Source organism: Pseudopipra pipra, chromosome 1 (assembly GCF_036250125.1).
Source record: "Pseudopipra pipra isolate bDixPip1 chromosome 1, bDixPip1.hap1, whole genome shotgun sequence".
Lineage (NCBI taxonomy): Eukaryota > Metazoa > Chordata > Aves > Passeriformes > Pipridae > Pseudopipra > Pseudopipra pipra.
This window is the reverse complement of record NC_087549.1, coordinates 129,768,126-129,788,620: the sequence shown is the minus strand read 5'-3', so window position 1 is coordinate 129,788,620 and position 20,495 is coordinate 129,768,126. Positions and strand designations below refer to the sequence as shown.

The 20,495-nt window shown below is 40.3% G+C and overlaps 1 protein-coding gene across 5 annotated transcripts; it reads right to left on the bottom strand.

The window, feature by feature from the left end:
- Positions 1–824: 824 nt before the first annotated feature.
- On the bottom strand, positions 825–17,859 carry ASNS (asparagine synthetase (glutamine-hydrolyzing)). Of its 5 annotated transcripts, none has more exons than XM_064676727.1 (12): positions 17,760–17,859; positions 15,716–15,998; positions 12,449–12,686; positions 10,822–11,007; positions 10,410–10,511; positions 8,213–8,340; positions 7,314–7,440; positions 5,848–5,954; positions 5,429–5,529; positions 3,995–4,076; positions 3,578–3,733; positions 825–2,296 (listed from the first exon to the last, which is right to left on the bottom strand). In XM_064676727.1, exons 2-12 carry the CDS (start codon positions 15,962–15,964, stop codon positions 2,087–2,089), a joined length of 1,686 nt encoding a protein of 561 aa, XP_064532797.1. In that variant the 5' UTR covers positions 15,965–15,998; positions 17,760–17,859; the 3' UTR covers positions 825–2,086. The 5 variants fall into 5 exon arrangements, with proteins under 5 accessions (XP_064532797.1, XP_064532777.1, XP_064532806.1 ...); XM_064676707.1 differs by having other exon boundaries at positions 17,743–17,854; XM_064676736.1 differs by lacking the exon at positions 17,760–17,859 and adding an exon at positions 17,426–17,546.
- Between the last annotated feature and the right edge of the window lie 2,636 nt (positions 17,860–20,495).

Genomic DNA, 20,495 nt, shown 5'->3' with positions numbered 1-20,495 from the left:
CTGCATCCCATTCCCTTCTGTGACAAACTACAAACACGTACGTAGTTCGCAGATGACCCAGCACAGCTGGATCTTTTTGTCCTACATTTTCGGGTTTTTTTTCCCTTTTTTTGTTTGTTTGTTTGTTTGTTTGTTGTTTGAAAGGAAAAAAGAAAAGAGGAAGTTCAGTGTCATGGAAGCCCAATAAGGCTGTAGAATTCAAGTCTGTACATGGAGAAGGAATGAACAGATTTTACACTCCTGATATGCCTAGCATTTTTACCTTTTACAAGAATAAAGCAGCAACCACCGTATTCTTCCTCTGCACATCATTAAAAAGCTAAAATAACTGGATCACCTATCTAGAATATAGCCTTGATATGTATATGCCCAATGAACTAGGAATTAAAAAAAAATTAGGTGGATTTCCTTGAATGCCTGACAATGTTGCACCAGAAACTGCATTTGAGTAATGACCAAAAATGTGTTTAGCCTATTTTCACTTCAGGCAAATGCTATTTTTTTATCTCAGCCTTGGGAAGTTTACAGTAAGTAGTAAATCTTATCACATCAGCACCTAGTCAACATAATCTATACTCCTCTCTTCCCTCAAAATATACTTTACTGCTTCAAAGAAATCCAAAAAGATAAGTGCATGGCCCTTAGGAGGACTGTAGGGTATTAACTTAATACATGCAAGTTTATGTCAAAATATTGCCACTATTGGCCATAACTGGGCAGTTCACGAGTGCTCTGGTGCCACCGAAAGGTTTCAGTAAAGTTTCCGGAATACACATGTAGGATTAGGGTGCAGTAACAAACAGACATCAGTCATTTCATGAAGATTTTAAATCAGAACAGCATATATTTTATTTTTTAAATAAAAAATGGCTTTGGTTTCCTAGTCAAGAGGGACAATAAAGCAGACTTGTCTTCACAAAGAGCACGGAGCTAATCAAGTCAATCTGTAGCACACTTATCTATCTCTTGACCACCTTTAAGTTACCTTTAAAAAAGCAGCCTCCATGACTAAGTAGTTAATAAAAAGTTGTCCTGGAGAAAAACGCAGGTGCTTTTCAACAGAGTATTACAAGTTCTTGCAGTTTGTGAAGATGCTTTTTTCCCCATTCTTCCAAGCAAGGCATCTGATCCCGCTGTCATTAGTGACGCTTTGTCTGACTAAAATCTATGGTTAACAAGGTTGGTTCACCACAAAGCTCAGCAGCAACACAGTCTACCTTTTCATCACACAGGTGGAAAAACTCTCAAAATAAGTAAAAAATTTCTTAAAATACTCATGCAATTTCCATCAGACTGACACATATCATCCAGTTAACAACCTTTCTTTTTTTCAAGAATAATAAATAAATTTAAAAATTGAAGTCCTTGAGTTAGAAACAAAGACATAACTTGGCTTCCCTCATCTGTTCTGCTCTTCAGTAACAGCCACAATATCTTTAGACTCATGGTATATTTATAAGACTCTAAACAGCCAACCAGTGGCTTCACAGAAACAAATAAGTTTCCCATTCACTTAATTAATTAACACCCAGCACCACACCTATTATAATCTCTAGTAAGCATCTCTGCATAGCTATGAATATCTAAATACTTTTTGAATACTACACCGAGGTTCTCAGGAGTGTGTAGAAAGACATTCAGAACAGAATAATATAGAGACTATCCAAGTCCCACAGCCAGGAACACAAGTCACTAAACAGCTACAGCCAAATTCCCCTTTGCTCAGATGGTCTTCAGCAGTTTGCATCCCTCAGCCTGATTCAAGTCCTTGTAACAGAGCTCACACTAAAATATATTAAATAATTGCCAGGCAACTGAATACAATGGAGGTCACATAAGGAACAGACTTGTCAATAATGTAGTTTTCTATCCATAAAGTATTTTCCCATGAATTACAAAGTTTTGGTACAGCAGGGTAAATCTTTAATAGTACACTAACTACAGAAAGCTCCCATTTCCAATAGCGTTTTCAAAATGCATCTTAAAGACGATTTAAGCTTTAGGTTTGCATAATTTGTTTGGTTTTCTTAAAACAGTGCACACAAAATGCTTGCAGCACTTTCATTTGGGGGATTATTTCAACAGCCTATTCTTGGGTGGCCGACTTGTAATGTTTCAATGTGCGTGCAGAAGGATCAGTAGCCTTAACCCATCTTGGCATCCAGTAGTGGGGCAGCCAGCTGCTTCGCCCTGGGTAGTGCTTTTCAAAGATCTGGCGGTAGTAGTAACTTTCTTTTGTTTTAGGAGGATTGAAAGGATATTTCTCCGCTGCCTTTTCCAGCAAAAGGTCATCAACCTACAGACATAAGCAAAATTCAAGTTAAGCTGCAAATACATTTAACTTTTAAAGATACACAAGAATTCACAAACCACTAAATGCCCACAGGTTTACAAAAAAAAAGTCTATTCCAGAGGCAGAGGTTTGACAGGTCAAACCTTTGTCATACACTCCATTGATCTTTATGAATATGTAACTGTATTTCCAGTGCTGTTGATATTTCTCCTGCATGACACGTGAAGCCCATTTGTCTGGGTTACAACCACCTTTGTTAGTAAACTCACAAAAACTTCTTCCCTATCCTTTCCTTTGCTGTGAAACAAGTGGAAAATCTTAAAGCAGTCACTTTGCCACGTAAGTGGCTTCCTAGGGTTTTTTTCAACTTGGAGAACTGTTGACTCTGTTTGTATAACCAAGCTCTTAGAAACAAAAGACCTGGGATGCAGGGGCAAAGACACCTGCAGTTGCTAAGCTGGCTCTGAAAGGGAGGATGAATAATTGCACCAGTTGAGGCAATTTCTAAAGCAACTTCCATTGCCAAGAGGCTGTCTGACTTTTCACGGTCATGAAATAAATTTGCTCCTCCTACAACAGTACAGGCTCAGAACAGGCAGCACAACACTTGCCTGACCCAACTACTTTCTTGCTTGCGGATATAGAGAAAGAAAATGGTATGTTGATAGGACAGACAAGCACCCATCCACAGGCTTGATTACACATATTTCTGTGTAACAGAGTTCTGGTGTAAATAGGGTGTTATTCCTTTTTCTTGGGGATTAAACTACCTCTGTACTCCAGAGAGGATTATACTTTGTCCAGAGCCAAAATGCAGGTTAGCAATGCAAGCAGAGGCTTTAAAAAGCAAAATGGCTTAGCTAGGAACAGCTTTGAAAAACGAATGACATAAATGAAAAAGTACATTATAAAGTCATTATGTTGTTACTCAGCAGCAGAGTAAGTTCATACAAGTGCCATCAGCTGAAGCAGCTGCTTTGCCTGTAACCCAGAAATTGTGTTTGTCAACACATAATATAATTTGCAATGCAGACACTTAAATGATGTTCATTTCCTTACACAATCATTTCTGTCAGGCTCTCGCATTTCTTTGTACCTAGCATTACAAACGCCTTCAACCAACTCAGATACCTAGAAGAGCATTGACTAAGGTTTACCTTGCTCCTTCACATTAAATGGTATATACCCAGATTTATTCTGTTAACTAAGCATGTGAGCTGCGTCCCCTTGGCAACCTTTTCTAATACATTTAAATGAGAAAGATCTAAAAAAGTGATATTGTACCTGTTGATCAATATAGTCCTGAAGAATAGAAAACCAGGATTTCTTCACTGATGCCATACCATCACTGAAAGCTTCTTTGGGTCTCCAGAGTATTTCTTTGGGAAGTAAATTGGAATCTTCAAAGGACAATCTTAAAAGGTATTTTTCAATTCCATTCTGTTTGCAGAACAAAAAAAAAAATGTCATGAGTCTGAGGAAGTGCAAAAATCTGGATTTAAAAACTTATGAAACATTTCCTTTCAGAAGGTCTAGTCAGAAAAGGGTTCCAAGTAGTCCAACGATCCAGCAAAATATTTAAGAGTGTGCTTGACTTGGGGTAGAGGACTTAACCACTAAATTCAGCAATTTGCTCATGCTTAGAACACGTATCAATGAATTTGTACACTTACACTTGGGTCCAACCCTAGTTTTACATACCTTTGGAATTCGCAATTCTGCTGGAAGAGATAAATAATAAGAAGTAAATCGATGATCCAAAAATGGGACTCTCAGTTCAAGGCTAAACAGGAGGAATAAACAGAAAAGATACTGAATTAATCCCGTAAGTCATCTACTTACAAATTCCACAACAGTTTTCCTGTCTTTCACACAAACACTAGGTTTTCTGCTTTTAATTAGAAGAAATTTCTCTTGTGTATTTATGACTATGTGCATTTAATTCACCAATTTGGAAACTTAGGTGTATGGTCCATGCAGATTAAAGACCATGATGATTTATGATGTCATATGCTGGGCAGCTTCTAGTACCCTGAATTTAAAGACTACAGTACTGTAGGATTTGCAACAACCATTGCAATATCTATGCAAAAACAAATTAAAAAAATCTTCTTGCTCCCAGAGAACGAACTAGTCGCTCAGGTGTCAGTCACACATATTGTATCCTACTACCTCTTTATTATAATCAGCTACCCGACTATACACATACTTTTCTCTTTTCAGTATGTTGTTTTAGTTCTTTATATGCATGCTGATAATCAGATTCAAGATTCCTCTTTGTCTAAATCTCAAAAAAAGCCCAAAGTCAAACACAGTCTCACTTTCCCGCCTCAACTCTGAATATTGGTATTTCTAATTCACTGCTTCTGTAAAGAACAGTACAGTCCTAGACAAAAGATATTTCCTGCATTGGTCGGCAAGAGTGGGCCCTATGGTCACAGACCAGATTAAATTTTGCAGTGTGCTTTGCTGTTGCTGAAATTCCTTCAGGCTACATCTTCAATTTCATCTTGGCATACAAATCCTCAGCAGTCTTTTCCTGCTACTCTAAGAATCAAGAGCTACTCTAAGCAGATGCAATTAATCGAGAGGTACTGTAAGCAGTTGCAATTAGATTCAGTTTTATTTCTCCTCTATTTGCTCATCCAACAAAACTTTCTTTCATAAAACGCTGTCTGTAGCAATTGCAGTAGCAAGTTTGTCTCACAGTGTTTAGAACAGAAATGCGATTGATGATTCCTCTGATGACCAGATTTGCCTGCCCTCATATATATTTGCCTGCTTCCCACACACTCAGAGCTCAGGGACCCTGAGTGCCTGTGCATACCTGGAACATTAGCAATGCCTGTTCTGCCAAAGTGGGTCATGTCTTCAGTTATATTAAGATAGGGAGATCAAGCAGAACATGGGGTGCACCCCATTTGTTACTAGTATTCAGAAGACTGATGACTATCTTAGATTAGATTAGACCTAGACTGCAGGAGTAAAATTATCCTGCAGCACAATATTCTGAATCACTTAGTTATTCAGTCAACAGTTAACTGTTGTAATTTCCTTAACAGCAGCAGAACTTTTAAGATCCTCTTGTGCTTTCAAATCCCATGAGTCCTCACCATTCAAGAGAGTACATTTTACCCGTGTGCTGCAGTAGTTCTATCTGCACGAAGTACATCAAACAGGTAGAGCTCCTTCAGAAGCCTCTCGCTCTCCTCTGCAGCTTCCTCAGGAGATGGTGCCTAAAACCAAACACATGGTTGGAACACAGCTGCACTGAGGGAGCCACTGCTTGCTGTCCTGCGTTTGTAGTGATCACAGAGTGATCTCAGAACTAGCAAAAACTACATACAAGAAGTAACAGTCTCAGGAATTGCTGAAGATTTAAAAAGTTACTTTTTAGGTGATCGAATCCCTTGGATTTTATGCCACCTCAGGAAAAAAACAGCTAATATACAGTTGTGACAACTCTCAAACATCACACCTTGAAATCTCGGAGATGTTCTGCTGAACGGGAGAACAAGCAGCTCGAGGGCTTTCTGTATAGTGAATATACTTACCTTATGGAAATATATATATCCTTGTGTCAGCTCATCTGATCCTTCTCCTGAAAAAATTACCACACTGTCTGTTTTCTTCCGAATATATTTGGAGACAAGATACATACCTTAAAAAAAAAAAGTATATTAAAGTACAGCTACATGTATGATGCTATATACAGCTAGTAGTTTTAAATTTAGCATTTTAGAAGTTTGTCTCCTACACCACTTCCTTCTGTAGCAAACAACTAATGTAAAATAACATCTTGCTATTCAAAGCCATCATCAGCCATGCTAAGTGCTGCATATACATCTAAACTGTGTATCTAAACACTTAGCCCTCAAAATATGAGAAATATGTGTCTATTTGTGATCCTGGGAATGCTGAAGGATTCCCACGGAAACACACAGAGGAGCTGATTTGACTCAATTTGAAATTAAGCACGTGATTAATTCCAGTATAGTGCTGAATAAACCCTTTAGCCTTAGGGAACAAAGCTACCACTAGAAGTTGCTGTTTAAGTCTCTGCCACTGTGGGTTGAACTGGATAAAGCCCTTTTTAAAAATTTTTTTTAAAGAATTATTTATTAAACAGAATTATTTCTTCCCCTCAACGCATCTTTCTGAACAATATGCTTTTATAACATAAGTATTACAAATCTAATGAAAAGGATCAAGTTCATTATTTTTTATACTAAGCAGCAAATCACAAAGAAAAAATTACAGATGAAAAGTTGGTTTTAATTTTTAAAGAATTGCATTCAGTATTTCACATTTCACAAATTCAGTATTTCACAAATCCTATCTTCTTGGAGCAGATTTCACACAGGGAGCTCAGCCTTGAAAACTGTGTTGACTATTTGGTTTCATAATACTTTACAACACTTTAGGATGACACAAGATTAACTGGGTAAAGTGTTGTAGCTTGCATTATGCAGAATTGCATTGGATTAGTGTTTTTCACTCCAATCAGGCTGGCAATGCTTTGTAAAAAGCTGCTGGTGACTTCCTTCACTTCTCAGAATCAAACATACATTATAAGAATCTGTGTTACTAAAGGGTGACAAGAAATACTTCCCATTAGTTTAAAAATTATGCAGGGAAAGGGTAATCATAATTGTTCTGCTATCATAACATTCAGTATCTCAGATAACTTATAAATTTCCCCCCTTTCTCCAAGGTTCTTACTCATCAGAGCAGAAAACCTAGACCTGCTGATTTAATGTTTCTTCTTCATATAACTTGTTTTTCATCTCAAAAGCTTCGAGAACAGTTTTTGACAGTTGTTTTTTGCAGTCAGGGATTTGGAAACTAGTAAGTGCTTTTGCCTCAGAGTGGTATCATAGATCAGATTGGGAAGCAGACCTTCAGAGTCACAGTTCCCAAGTTCTGTGTCAGCTAAGGGATCTAGTAGATGACCACGTGGTTTTGCATGAAATTTTATTTGGGTGATATAAACCAAAGATTACCATTGAAAAAATCTTACCAATTGAAGCTCTTATTGTTGTTATATCATAGGTTTCCAACGAGAAGATAACCTCTTCTATTGCCTGAATTCCCTCTTCAGTATTAAGTATTACTTCATGATGTTCACTGCCTATATGTGCTGCCACCTGTTTGTAAAAGGTTACAATCATGTATCCCTTTTCAACTAGAACATTTTATAAATATGCATTGTGTTTAAAACACACAAATTGAGCAAAAGCACCAGCTCCCTTCTGCTACAGTGACAATTATGACATTAGGCCAAGAAAAGATGTTACTTAGCAGCCACTCTGACTTGCAGTGGTACATTCACCAGAGAGAACGCAGTCTCCCTGATTACAGTGTTCAATTATGATTGCAAGAGACCATCCAGCTGCTTGCCAAAAACATAACCAAATCTGTAGAGGCTCTAAATACTCCAGATATTTGCCCTTAAGAGAAAAAGCAGCTCAAAAGTCATGACAGCCTGCATACTTAAGGGGTAACCCACATGCCAAACAGTTTGTACAAAGAACTTAATTCAGAAAAGTGATGATTAACTTGCAATATTTAACATATATACAAATGCCATAGTATAGGAACTATAGAATGGAGATCTACCCTAAAACCCAGAGGCAGAATTTAGACAAGTCCAAAGTACTGTCCTTTTGGCAACAACACAATGGGACTGTGTCATGAAAGTCTTCTGATTTCAAGAGAAAACAGATAAGGTTCAGTTGTCTCTTTTGTAAGATTAAGCAGCAAATGTTGTACTAAATGATTTACTGCAAACTGATTTACATCCTAGTAATAAATGAGTATTCAGTGTTACTGTAAATGCCATACCATGAAGTTAGAAGCATTAATACACAGTTTAGCATTCAGCAGCTCAGAACAAACTGAAAGCAGCGCTTAGGATACCTTTTTGGCAGCCACTAAATCAGGACTGTTTTCCATCCCAATTGCAAAGGTTTGTAATGGATAACTGATGTTGATTTCTTTCATCAGTTTCAGAAGAACAGCTGCAACCAAGCTGGAATCTAAGCCCCCTGCCAACAAAACAAATTATTTGATTAGGCTTTTGAATGATGTTTTATTTCCCCCTCAAGAACACTGAATCTAGATATTGGAATCTTATGAGTGGGCTTCATTTTTAAGCTGTGTGAATACAAGGTACTTCTCATACAAGTGTACCTCTGCTTAACAAGAGAATCAGGCAACTTTAGTAGAATGTCTTTAGTAACAGCTGTTACTTGGTGTCAGAAGCATCAGTGGAGATCCCTCTTTAAGATACACAGAAAGTATACTGAACACGTTGTACTGCTAGAGAACATGCTCCTTCTCAACTCTGCCAAAATGGGATTTATTCTTCATTTCAAAACTGCCCCCTATCCTCTTCTTACCTACACATTTGATGGTCTACTGACAGGACTACAGAAGTTTTTTCTTCTGTTTGAATAAAAAAGAATTAAGTAACAAACCAAAATACTTAGTGTAAGCATTTCCCAATCATTCTTTTTTTCTTTGTCTTTCTAGAGGATAGTGAAAAGATTTGAACAATTTGGAAATGCAAAAAATAAACCCAATACTCTAATACAATAAAGCCAATACTCTAATACAATAAAACCAGTACTCTAAGGCTCCACCTTCTTATTCTCATGAGTTAGTTCTGCTAGTCCTTGATTAGTTCTACTTGCTACTCCCCTTTGAAGTACTGAGCAAAACACAGTACCTGTTTGCCCACATCTGCCTGCAGTTCTGACAAGCATGAGGCAAAACCCTCTTCTCTTTGCTTCCTACAATCTGCACATGTTTTTTCAGCTGAGTGCACTAGCATCAATTCCCACCCTGATCCACTTTGTGGGCATGCTATCTTGTAAAAAAAACATCCTGTTGAAATTATATGCAGAACCTGACAAAAGGAGAGCACAGAAAACAAACTGAGTGCTTAGGATGAAGAAATCAGGAAAACTGAACTTCCACTGTGAAGTTGCAGAACTCCCTCTGTGATTGGAAACAGAAGCAATTCTCTAACCATGATGTGCCAAGCATACTCAAAACTGTGAAGCACTGAAATACTCTGGTATTATGCCAGCACAGGCACTTAGTTTTGCTACTACAGCTTTCTGCATGTGCATCTGAGGAGCTGCTGACTGCCTTCTAATTTGGTATCTGAAATCTGGGGTTTAAACAGGCTTTTTTACTGAGGTTTGGATCTCCCAGCTCTCCGTATCTTCCTGTTTAATTTACCTCCTTCCTACTTTTTACGATGCCATAGTAGAGAAATGGTCCAACAGTATCTCCTGGTCAGTTCTCTCTCATTCAGATGCACATTTATTAGGGTTCATGACAAAAGAGTGTAATTACTGATGTTCAATGAATGCATGAGCAGCATGAACTCTAACCATAAGTAAAAAGTGCTACACAAACACAGGAAATAAGGTGTCAGTCCCATGGCTACAGAGCTTTAGCTCTGTAAAGTACCTCTGTGACACTGAACCACCAGATCACAATAGTGATCAGCTAAGTCAGTGAACAACTTCCTGTACCACATGCTATTACCTCATCTGCAAAAGGGTGCAGCAAATAATTTTGGTCCAGGTGGTCTCCTGTAGTTTGGTAAATCAAGGGAGTTTAGGATGAAGACTATAGGAAAGGTGACAAGTAGAAATTTCAATTCCTCCTGCTATCTGAAACATGCCAAGCCTTTTTTTCTAGGCTCAATCTGTGCAAAGTGAACATAATAATTACATTTATCTTTTAGACACCAATGTAAGCATAAATCTCAAGTATTTAAGAATATATTGAGTGATTTTTCAATAAGAATATATTTATTTCCTCTTATTTAAAAATGGTGTCTCAACAAGCCAAGATCCTAGCCCAGAGTAAACTTTAAAAGCATAAGATTTTCAAGATATTTGTAAACTGGAGAACTTTATCCCAAACTAACAAGTTCCCCATTGCCTGTTCTAAAAAGCAAATGAAGATAAAAAGCAAATGAAGATTCAGACCACTTCAGATACATCACAGCTGAAGAGCCAATTTACTTTCCTCTAACTAGCAGAGGATGGGCAAAAGAGAGAGAAGATACAGAATCATTGTGGTTCTTGTTACTTACCCGACAGAAGACAACCGATTCTTCTGTGAGCCATCAAACGTTTTCTAACAGCATTTTCAAATAGAATACGGATGTTGCTTTTCACCGTTTCAAGGTCAAAGCCTGCTCAAAAGAGAAAAGAGAAGGGGAAGAAAGTCCAAAAAGTGTTACTTAGACTTTAATGGATTATGCTAATAGGAAACAAAGATATTTGTCTGAATCTCCTCTGATAACAAAGGCATTCAAGTCCATCTTTGTACACAACTGCCTACAAGAACAACTCTGAAGTCCCTACATTTTAAAAGTTCTTCCAAGTTGGTATTTTTTTCTTAAATGGTACTTTTTTAAACCAATCAGTACAAATTTTATATTCAAAGACTATGATTTTTTCACTTTTAAATCAGAATACATAGTAAAATCTTTGCTGTACTACCTGGAGGCAGAGCTTCCACCGTATCACATGCAACATGGAGCGGTTCATCTTTACAGCTATGAAATTTTACTAATTCCACTGATGCAACCTTGCCAGAGGGCTTTAAATCCAATACTTCATAATGACCCGGGAGAAACGGTTCCACTTTAGAACATAAGGATGTTGAATGCTTTAAGTTGATAAGTCCTACACATGAAATGGGAAAAAAGAAAAATGTCAATGTTTTTGACCTAGGATGGTTAAGTCATACCTCACTCAACAGCCTCTGTACTAAAACTATATACAAATATTTTCTCCAGATCCTAAATCTGGTATTAAAAAATACCCTTTTAAGTGAGAGTCAGTCCTGGCTATAGCGTGACTCTGCTTCTGGCAGGATGCACACATAGATCTGAGCTGTCTCAAGCTGAGGCAGACAACAGAGAAAACAAACCAGAAAGTTTTACTAATTGGCAAGTAGCAATTTATCCCTGTGAGCATTAAGAAGATCACTTTTCTAACTGACTACATGATGTCCAGGTCAAGGTGTAATATACTTATAAAAATTCAAATGACAATTATGAACTGATTTTGTATTTAAAATTAAGTGTAGTCAAGCTAACAAGGGGGTTGAAATAAAACATCATCACTGACGTGATTAATTGACATTGATTTAGTGATTTCATAATTCATCGGTTCCAGACTGATCTACTCCACTGGTATTAAATGCCAAGAATCAAACTTTATCTACATTCCTCTTGTGAAAGAGGATGTTGAGCACCTGCTGGTGACCTGGATGCCCCTTGAGGAAGTCCTCAAAGAGATACTGAATTGGGGTTAGAGAGGGACTGGTAATTCACTGCAATGGTTATAGGATAGAGTCTCCAGAACGTTCACTTCCCTTCTTCCTTCACAACAAGCAGAGATGGTACAGCTCTTAGTACTAGTACACAGTACTATTAGAGGAGTCAACCTATATTGCAGTCTGATAATGAAATAGATACACAGTAAATGGGAGAGACACAAGCAATCGTGAAAGTAAATTTTAGCCGAAGTGCATTTTAGGCAATAAATTCCCCTTTGACACTGTTCAGATTAGTTTATGAAAGTGCCAAGATTACTTTAAAAAACAGAGCAGTGGATGTGTCCTCTCAAAGGAAAAAAACTGTCATCAAATAAAATAAGTGATACTGGAAAATTACCCAATGCTGCAGGCAATTTCAGTAAGGTTTCAAAATTATGGCTTTTACAGATTAGCAGTTCTTGTGGCATTATTTCCCAGTTCATTATAGAACACCAGGAACAGTCTAATACATTTATTGTAGCAAAAATCTACCCTAACTCTATAGACTGAATTTAACTTTGGGGTAACATAAAAAAAAGTCTTGATTTCAATACTGCCATAATTCCAGAACACAGAATTTTAAAATTAAATAAACAAGTTATTTTAGAGATATTAAGGACAATTAAACATCTTGGAGGTTTTTGTTTTAATGATGTGTAGTTCTTATACTAGTAAATATAGTCCATATATTACTGAACTTACAGTTCATTTTCTCTTCACACTTAGAAGAAAAGCCTGACAAAGCAGTTTGTCTCCAACACCAATACCTAAGATTATTTAGGCACTAAACACAACTAGTTTTACCTTTTGCCTCAGAACAGACACCCAAAAATCCATCATCAGTCAGCACCTTAAACAGTGGTCTGACTCCATAGGTATCTCTCGCCAGAAACACTTTTCTGTTTGCAGTGTCCAGAAGGATAAAAGCAAATACACCATCTAGCATGGACGCTGTTTGTTCTATTCCTCCTCTGTTGTAAAGATGAAGGATAACCTCACCATCCACTAATGTTTGATATTCAAATCCAAACTGCTTCTGCAGCTAAGAAAAAAGATAAAGAAAAACATGAATAAGCATTTGCAAACATTGCCTGCTTACTAACTGAAAAAGTAACACCATTCATGTAATTGTTTAACAAGAAAACCGATTTTTTTTGTGTAAAATCACACTTTAAAAGTTGCATAAATATTTCCACCAAAGAAGGAAATTATACTTTGGTGTTCCAAGTTGTATTGGGTTTGCATGGCCACGTTTTGGTAGTGGGGGAGCTACAGGGGACGGCTTCTGTGAGAAGCTGCCAGAAGCTCTACCTACGTCCAGCAGAGCCAATGCCAGCCGGCTCCAGGACACACCCACCGCTGGCCAAGGCTGAGCCAGTCAGGAATGATGGTAATGCCTCTGTGATAATGTATTTAAGAAGAAATAAAAAAGTTCTTGTGCGGATGAAATTGTGGTCAGGGAAGAGTGGAGTGAGAATATGCGAGAGGAACAACTCTGCAGACACCAAGGTCAGTGAAGAAGGAGGAGGTTCTCCATGTGCCAGAGCTGAGGTTCCCCTGCAGCCCGTGGTGCAGCCCATGGTGAAGCAGCTGTGCCCCTGCAGCCCACGGAGGTCCACAACGCCGCAGAGATCCACCTGCAGCCCATGGAGAAGACCCATGCCAGAGCAGGTGGGTGCCTGAAGGAGGCTGGGACTCCACAGGAGGCCCATGATGGAGCAGTATCCTGGCAGGGATCTGCTGACCTGCAGAAAGGGGAGCCCATGCTGGAACAGGTTTCCTTGGGGCCCTGTGGGGGACCAATGCTGAAGCAGCCTGTGCCTGAAGGAATGCAGCCTCGTGGAAAAGCGAACCACGCTGGAGCAGTTCATGCAGAACTGCTGCTGTGGCATGGACTCATATTGGAGAAGTTCATGGAGGATTGTCTTCTGTGCAAGGGACCCCATGCTGGAGCAGGAGAAGGAATCTTCTCCTTGAGCAGCTGCAGGAACAACATGTGATGAACTGACCATAACCCCCACGCCCCATCTCCCTACACTGCTGGGGGAGAGGAGGCAGAGCTTGACAAGGAGGGAGGGGTGAGGGGAAGGTTTCTTTTTTAAGACTTATTTTACTTCTCATTATCCTGATCTGATTTTGTTGGCAATAAATTCAATTAATATCCCCAAGCTGAGTCTGTTTTGCCCATGACAGTAATTGGTGAGTGATGTCTCCTGGTCCTTATCTGAGCTCATGAACCTTTCACTATATTTTCTCTTCCCCATCCACTTGTGTGGGGGAGTGATAGAGCGGCTTTGGTGGATGCCTGGCATCCAGTGAGGGTAAACCCACTACAAAAGTATTATCCAGTATGATCTCTTAGGGAATGAGACTGTCTCTGTAGTCTTAAGGAACTGACATTATGGCAAGTTTTCAGGGATACACTTCTATCTGAGGATGTGAAGCTGCAAACACATGACCCCAGTCTTCAGAGGCATTAGCCAGCCACTGTCTCAAAAAAAAAAAACAACTCTAAACACATAGACACTTGCAACATCTCTGCAGTGTTTTTTTTATGCACAGAGAATGTCCTTCTGCCTAATCTTCCTCCATTCCTCAAACTAGCCTTTTCACTCTGCCTGTGCAGATGGAGTGGGGGAGGAAGCAATTAGCTGTCAGACTTAGGTCAGTCCAAATATTCTTCATGTTCTTGTGGTGCTTCTCTAAAAGTCCTTTCAATACATACAAGACAAAGAGAAGTAGAGGGTTTCAATACAACACTAACAAGACAAGAAACCCCACAAAACCAATACTCTAGCATTTTAACTCAAGTTCTTTGGTTTTAATTGTTATTTATGGGGCAGTCTTAGGTCAAATTGAGCCAACATTAAAATAACTAAGTCATTGCCCTAAACAAGACACCTGTTTCTCCAGTGATCCTTTCCTAGATAGGTTTCAGCCACAAGCTTGAAAGAAAAGTCTCATAAAGAAAGAGGATACATAATGTAGTGACAATGACTGAACAAATTCCTGCAGATGGTAATGCAAGTTTTGCATAATTAAAGTCCGTTTGAGATTGTGTATAGCATGATGGAGAGTAATTCTTATTGCTTTCAACAGCAGAAAAGCCACAATGCAAATCACTGCAAGTATTACAGACTGTTGGTACATTTCACATCTATTGCAGGGCAAAGTTTATCTCATCTTTCAAACAGCCAGACACTTGAAGACTGGGAAAAAAGATAAAATCTCCTGCCTATTCAGTCAAATTCCCAATGACACTACTGATGTCACTGACATCACTAACAGGATCCTGAGTCCGACTTCAAAACTGTGATATTAGAAATACTGTGACATCTCAGATTATTCATACATTTCTGATACTACCACACTTGGCACATGATACACTTTACACATTCATTCAGCATGATTCCGAATCAGACACAGTTTTAAGCTGCTTTATACATCAAATTTGGATTATCTGAATCATCTTCCCAAGTAACACAGGCAGCATGGACATCTCAGCAAAGGGACGAAGGCCCACTGACAATGTTTAGCCCATCAAGGACATTCGGACACTTCAGGAAGTAAGTAAAGTTGCTGCTAGTTTTGTGCCTAAGAGACTTACTTAGGTGGCTCTCAAAAACCCCACAAAGAATATGGCTTTTGCTGCAGACGTCTAAGGACTTTGGTAGCATAATGGAAACAACTTGGAGTTTGACGACCCAAAATAACTGAAGAGCAAGACAGTCTAAAAGCATTTGCATAATGAAAAGGGGAGAAAAAAAGTTTGAAATTCCCCGACCCAAGAGATAATAAAGAATGTATCTTTATTTAAAATTGATCAAACCTGAACATACAAATACCTATTCCCCTTCTTGTCAATTAAAAAGTGATTTTTTAGTATTAAAGACTAAGTATGTTACTAAGCCACCAGATTCACAGCTCATCATTACTCCTTTACTAACTTTAAATTTTTTTTCTGACATTCTAGTCTACCACATTTTAAAGATTTTCTGAATATCCACTAATTTTTAAATAAAAAAATAAAAAAGAGGACAAAAAAAGCCATATCATCCATACAACACTTACTTGTTTGAAATTGTAGATTTCCCCATTGTAACACAGCCACAGATACGGGAATTTCTTCACCCGGATAGGCTGCATCCCATATAACTGATCAACAACTGCAAGGCGGTGGAAACCAAAACAACAGTTGGTGAAACCATTGACGTTCTCAAAACGAAATGCATCAGGACCTCTGTGTGCTATCTTCATGGCACTGAGACACTGGACAGAAAGGCATTCATCGCTCCCAAACAGGGCCCAGATCCCGCACATTGTGAGGCTGTTGTTGTACGCGCAAGTGGAGAACCTGTTCAATAAAGATACGAACATTACAAGCAAGAGCTGACACTTTATACTGAGTCTGGTTGAGAGGGAGCTCATTTTTCCCTCAGTGCTGTGTCTTGTACTGGTAGTTAGCGAGGTGATAGTATCACATCAGGGTTTTGGCTACTGCTGAGCAGTGCTCCCACAGCATCAGTGCTCTTCAATTCCCCCTCACCAGCAGGCTGGAGGCAGGCAAGATGTTGCCTGATCATAGCCAGGCAACATACCCAGGACAGGGATAATCCTTTTCATATGATGTCTGCTCAGATAAAAAAAATCTAAGGGAAAGGAGAAGGAAGGGGGGCATTTGTTATTTATGACGTTTGCCTTCTAGAGCAATCACTATGTGTGCTGAAGCCTTGCTTCTCAGGAAGTGGCCAGATGTCGCTTGCTGATGGGAAGGAGAGAGTAAAATCTTTGGGTTTTTTCTTCTTCTTGTTTATGACCTTCACTTTTGCTTTAGTAAACTGCCTTTATCTCAACCCATGAGATTGTGTTGGGCTTTTTTCATCACATTTTCTTCCCCCACCCACCCCACCCTGCTGAAGAGGGGAGTGACAGAGTGGCTTGGTGAGCACCTGGCATCCAGCCAAGGTCAACCCACAACATACCTACAAAACACAGATAACAAATGTAGGTTATTAATCACTTAACTGCCAAGAAGACTGATCAAGAGAATAGCAGACTTTACTAAGTAAAACCTGGCTTGCCCAGAGTATGATAAACAAACTTTGGACAGCAAGAAATTAGGTTTAATTTTTACCTTTAGATACAGCAAGGTTGTCTATGATTTGTTTCATAGAGCACAAATAGAACAAGTAATTACTGGGAATATAGTATGATCTCTTGAAGTGACATCATCTCAGCAGAAACATTAATGGTCCTTTCAATTTCTTGCCTTTACATACAAAGGGGGTTTATAACAAGGACAGACGTTCTTTAGCAAGACCCGTAGTGACAGGACAAGGGGGAATGGTTTCAACCCAAAAGAGGATGGCTTTAGACTGGAGTTCCCCAGCAGCGTGGTAGCCCCAGATGGGAAAGATGTGAAGGAACCAATTGTTGCAGTGCCATGCTCGCCCCGGCATGCCTTTTGCAGTCCCAGTGTCCCTGGAGATATACACAGGCCTCATAGCTGTCAGAGTAACAGCAGAGGTCTCTAATAGTACAGGTGGGCTGCAGCTGGGGACCTCCAGATCAAGTGATGTTGCTGGGGACCTCCAGATCAAGTGATGTTGCTGGGGACCTCCACCCGAAGGGGCCATTAGGATTAGGGTTCAGAGAGCCACAAAGCCTACAAAGCCCAGGGACTCTGGGGCTGTAAAAGGCGTGCCAATGCGAGCACAGCACTACCACACTGTTCCCTCTCTCCACATCTTTCCCATCTGGACAAGTGATGGCGCTCCGCACCTCACCCTCAGCACATGGAGCTAGGCTCTCCCACCAGCTGGAGCGTCCTCCCGGGAACGCACGGTCTCCGCGCGACCGCGGGTACCGGGAGCAGGTTCCCTCGGCGCACGCTGCTTCCCCGGGCTCCCTGGGCACGGCCACCCCTCCCTCCGGCGGCTGCCGCTCTCCGGGCCCGCCGGCCCCGCCAGCCCCGCCAGCCGGGCCCCGCGGCCGCTGCCCCGCAGGCCGCTCTGTGCGGCTCTGCTCGGCCCGCGATCCTGGGGGCGGCGGCCCCCGGCCGGCCCTGCCCAGCACAGCCCCGCGGCCCGGTGCCTCACCCGCTCCGCTGCCTCACCCGCTCCCGGCTGCCGGCGCACGGAAAGCCGCCGTCCGCACCACGCCGGAGGATGGAAGAGGCGGCTCCCGCCGGCTCCTCCCCCGCCGCCAGCTGCTGTTGAAACACGCCGCGAAGTTTCATCATGTGCCTCCCTGCCCTTCTGCCCTTTTCCTGCCCGCAGGGCCGGCGAAGCGGGGGGGAAGCACGGCCGGGGCCCGTATGCACATCTGCATTGACACCCGCATCTGTATCCGTATCCCCATCCGCACCCGCACAGCAGCCCTTCCTGGCGGCCCCAGCTCGGGCCGCCCCGCGGCAGGGCAGGAGCTCGCAGGCCGCGCAGTCCTGGCTCTGGCTCCTTCCCCAGAGCGCTGTGAAGAAAAGTGTGCACCAGCAGCGCTGCTGGGCGTCGCTGGGCTCATGAGGGCGACTCGCAGCCATCAGAAATCCTGTCTCTGCAGATCTTGTGTGGCTTGTGTGGTGTCCAGTGCAAAGAGCTTAGACACCTGCATTGCCTTAAAGCCGCTTCATTTGTTTTGGGAGAGGGAGTGTGTGCAAAGCTCGCACCTTTGGAAGCGTTTGCTAAGGATGTATGATTTTGCTGTGCAAAACTCAGTTCTGAATCATAGACACAATGGGTAAAATAGGATTTTGGTACTTACTTGAACTCCGTTATTGGACAGTTTTGCGTGTTTGCCTTTGAGAGTGCTAAAGTAAATGCAATTCAACTCTGAAGACTAGGATGTGAAGTGCTAAATACACCCCCTAATTCTCCATGTATACTTCAAGAGAGCCATTAGTAATTTGCATGCATATGCTTTTGTGATAAACTGAGAAAATGATTCGGGCTAATTAAGAGAAAACAGTGTAAGGTCAATATGACCTGGAGAGAAAAGAAAAACAAGTCGTAAAACTTAATTGGGCCCCTATAAAGAGATAAAACAAGTTACCTCCCTTTTACCTTGTGTAGGATTTATAGTGAGAGAATTTTGTTTAGTTAGCTAGATAATAGCACCTTTCTTAAAATTTATAACTTTGTATAGATAACAAGCGAACATCTGCTGAAAGTCTAATTTAACAATGTGTAATGTTTATACTTATGTGTAATGAATATTCATGTAGTAGCTGGAAATAAATGTAGAACAAATGTCTTCTTTGGGTGTGACAGGCGTTGGGAGTTGTTGAACCCCTTCCGTGATCACCCAGCGCTGAATTTGCTTTTATCATATAATAAAATTCTGATTGGAAATTGCCCGATTGGGTTTCTATTTCTCACACTTTCATAGCTAGTTTTAATACACTTAGTGCTGTGCATAAAGTTCTTCAGGTCATGCAGACTGTCAGCAGTAAGTGTGGTCTGGGTGTAGAATTTTAAAAGGACTTTTAAGAAGCCATTAAAAGGATATTTTTAGGCTTTAGAAAGAAAAATGCGTTGAAGTGTCCTGTGCATGAGAAGTAGACTCCAGTGCTGATCAGGAATAGATATAGGATAGTTGTGTTCAGCACAGCCTCACCTGAACACAGGACTGGCCTTGGAAGAGGCCGTGTGTGCAATTCTCAGAGCTGTGCACTGACTGGAAGATGGAGTCACTGTGCATAGAAGAGTAAGGATTGTGCTGGAGAACACCTTATATCTTAGTGTTCTGATTTTTTTTCCCGTATATCTAATTGTCACTCTGCATTTTGAAAAGATACAAGAAATACTAGACAAATGTTGTATTATCCTAGGTTGTATTTAGGGTGTTTGCTTGTTTGCCAGAGACTTTTGTAAATTGCTATTTACATCTTTACTTCTTTTCTCTGCACAGGAAAGATTTTTGGATGGGTCAGATTAGGTTTAAGTTGTTGCCTGGGCATTTTCATTCAATGAACAATTTCTAGTTCATAACTAGATCTCATATAGTGCTTTATGATAGTAAGTCACAAAACATTTGCTAAAATAAGAATATTTTCATGGAGAAACTGAAGCAGGGAAGTGAGAAGCAACTTGCAGAAAGTGGTCCAGTAAGGCTGGGCAGATACAGCCAGGGAAAGAGCAAAACCTCCCAAGGCCTCATTAATGTCTGCATCATTAGGGCACACTGGGTAACAGTCACATCTTTATCCTCCCCTTTACTTTCACTTCTAAAAACCAGGGATAGCTGCGTTTCACTATGTCTTACATGTTAAATTCCCTATTTTAATGGCGTTAATGGGACTAATGGTAGAAATACTACATATGATTTGTTTTTAAACACTGGCAATATTACTGTTTTGTAGTTACAATGGTGCAAGTAATAACTGGTATGTCCCTGGCCTTTTCTGGCCTTTTCTCTACTATTGTCAAGTAGCCCATTATAGTCTGTTTACATTGTGTTGTTCTTCAATATCCAGTCTTTTTTTTTCCAGCATATCTGCAGACAGCACTAGATGTAATTACACCCCAGTCTCACACCTCTGTTCTTCTCAAGTCACATGAGAAACCCTCTGGGTTTTTTCATTCCTGCAGACATTACTATGTGTAATAGCTTTACTGAAGCATTGTCTTCTCCACTCTTCTCCTTTAAAGCTGATTTTTTCCTCTATTTTTGTTGAGAGAAATTTAAATTGATGCTAGATGGGTGGAGAGAACAGGTTTGAATGTAAATGTTGGGTGCCATTAGTAGCTAGGAGACTTTGCACTCATGATATCATTTGTTTAGTATCTGAGAGTAACCACTTGGCTACAGACTAAAACCATTTAAGAATGGCTGAAAAACACTGTAAGAAAGTTCC

Coding starts and splice junctions, on each gene's coding strand:
- ASNS (XM_064676716.1), bottom strand. CDS start 16,072: ATGAGCTCCCTCTCAACCAGACTCAGTATAAAGTGTCAGCTCTTGCTT. Junction 7,441..8,212: donor ATTTAGTGGCTGCCAAAAAG/GTATCCTAAGCG, acceptor TTTTACAAACAG/GTGGCAGCACATATAGGCAG. Junction 5,530..5,847: donor GATATATATATTTCCATAAG/GTAAGTATATTC, acceptor GTTTGGTTTTAG/GCACCATCTCCTGAGGAAGC.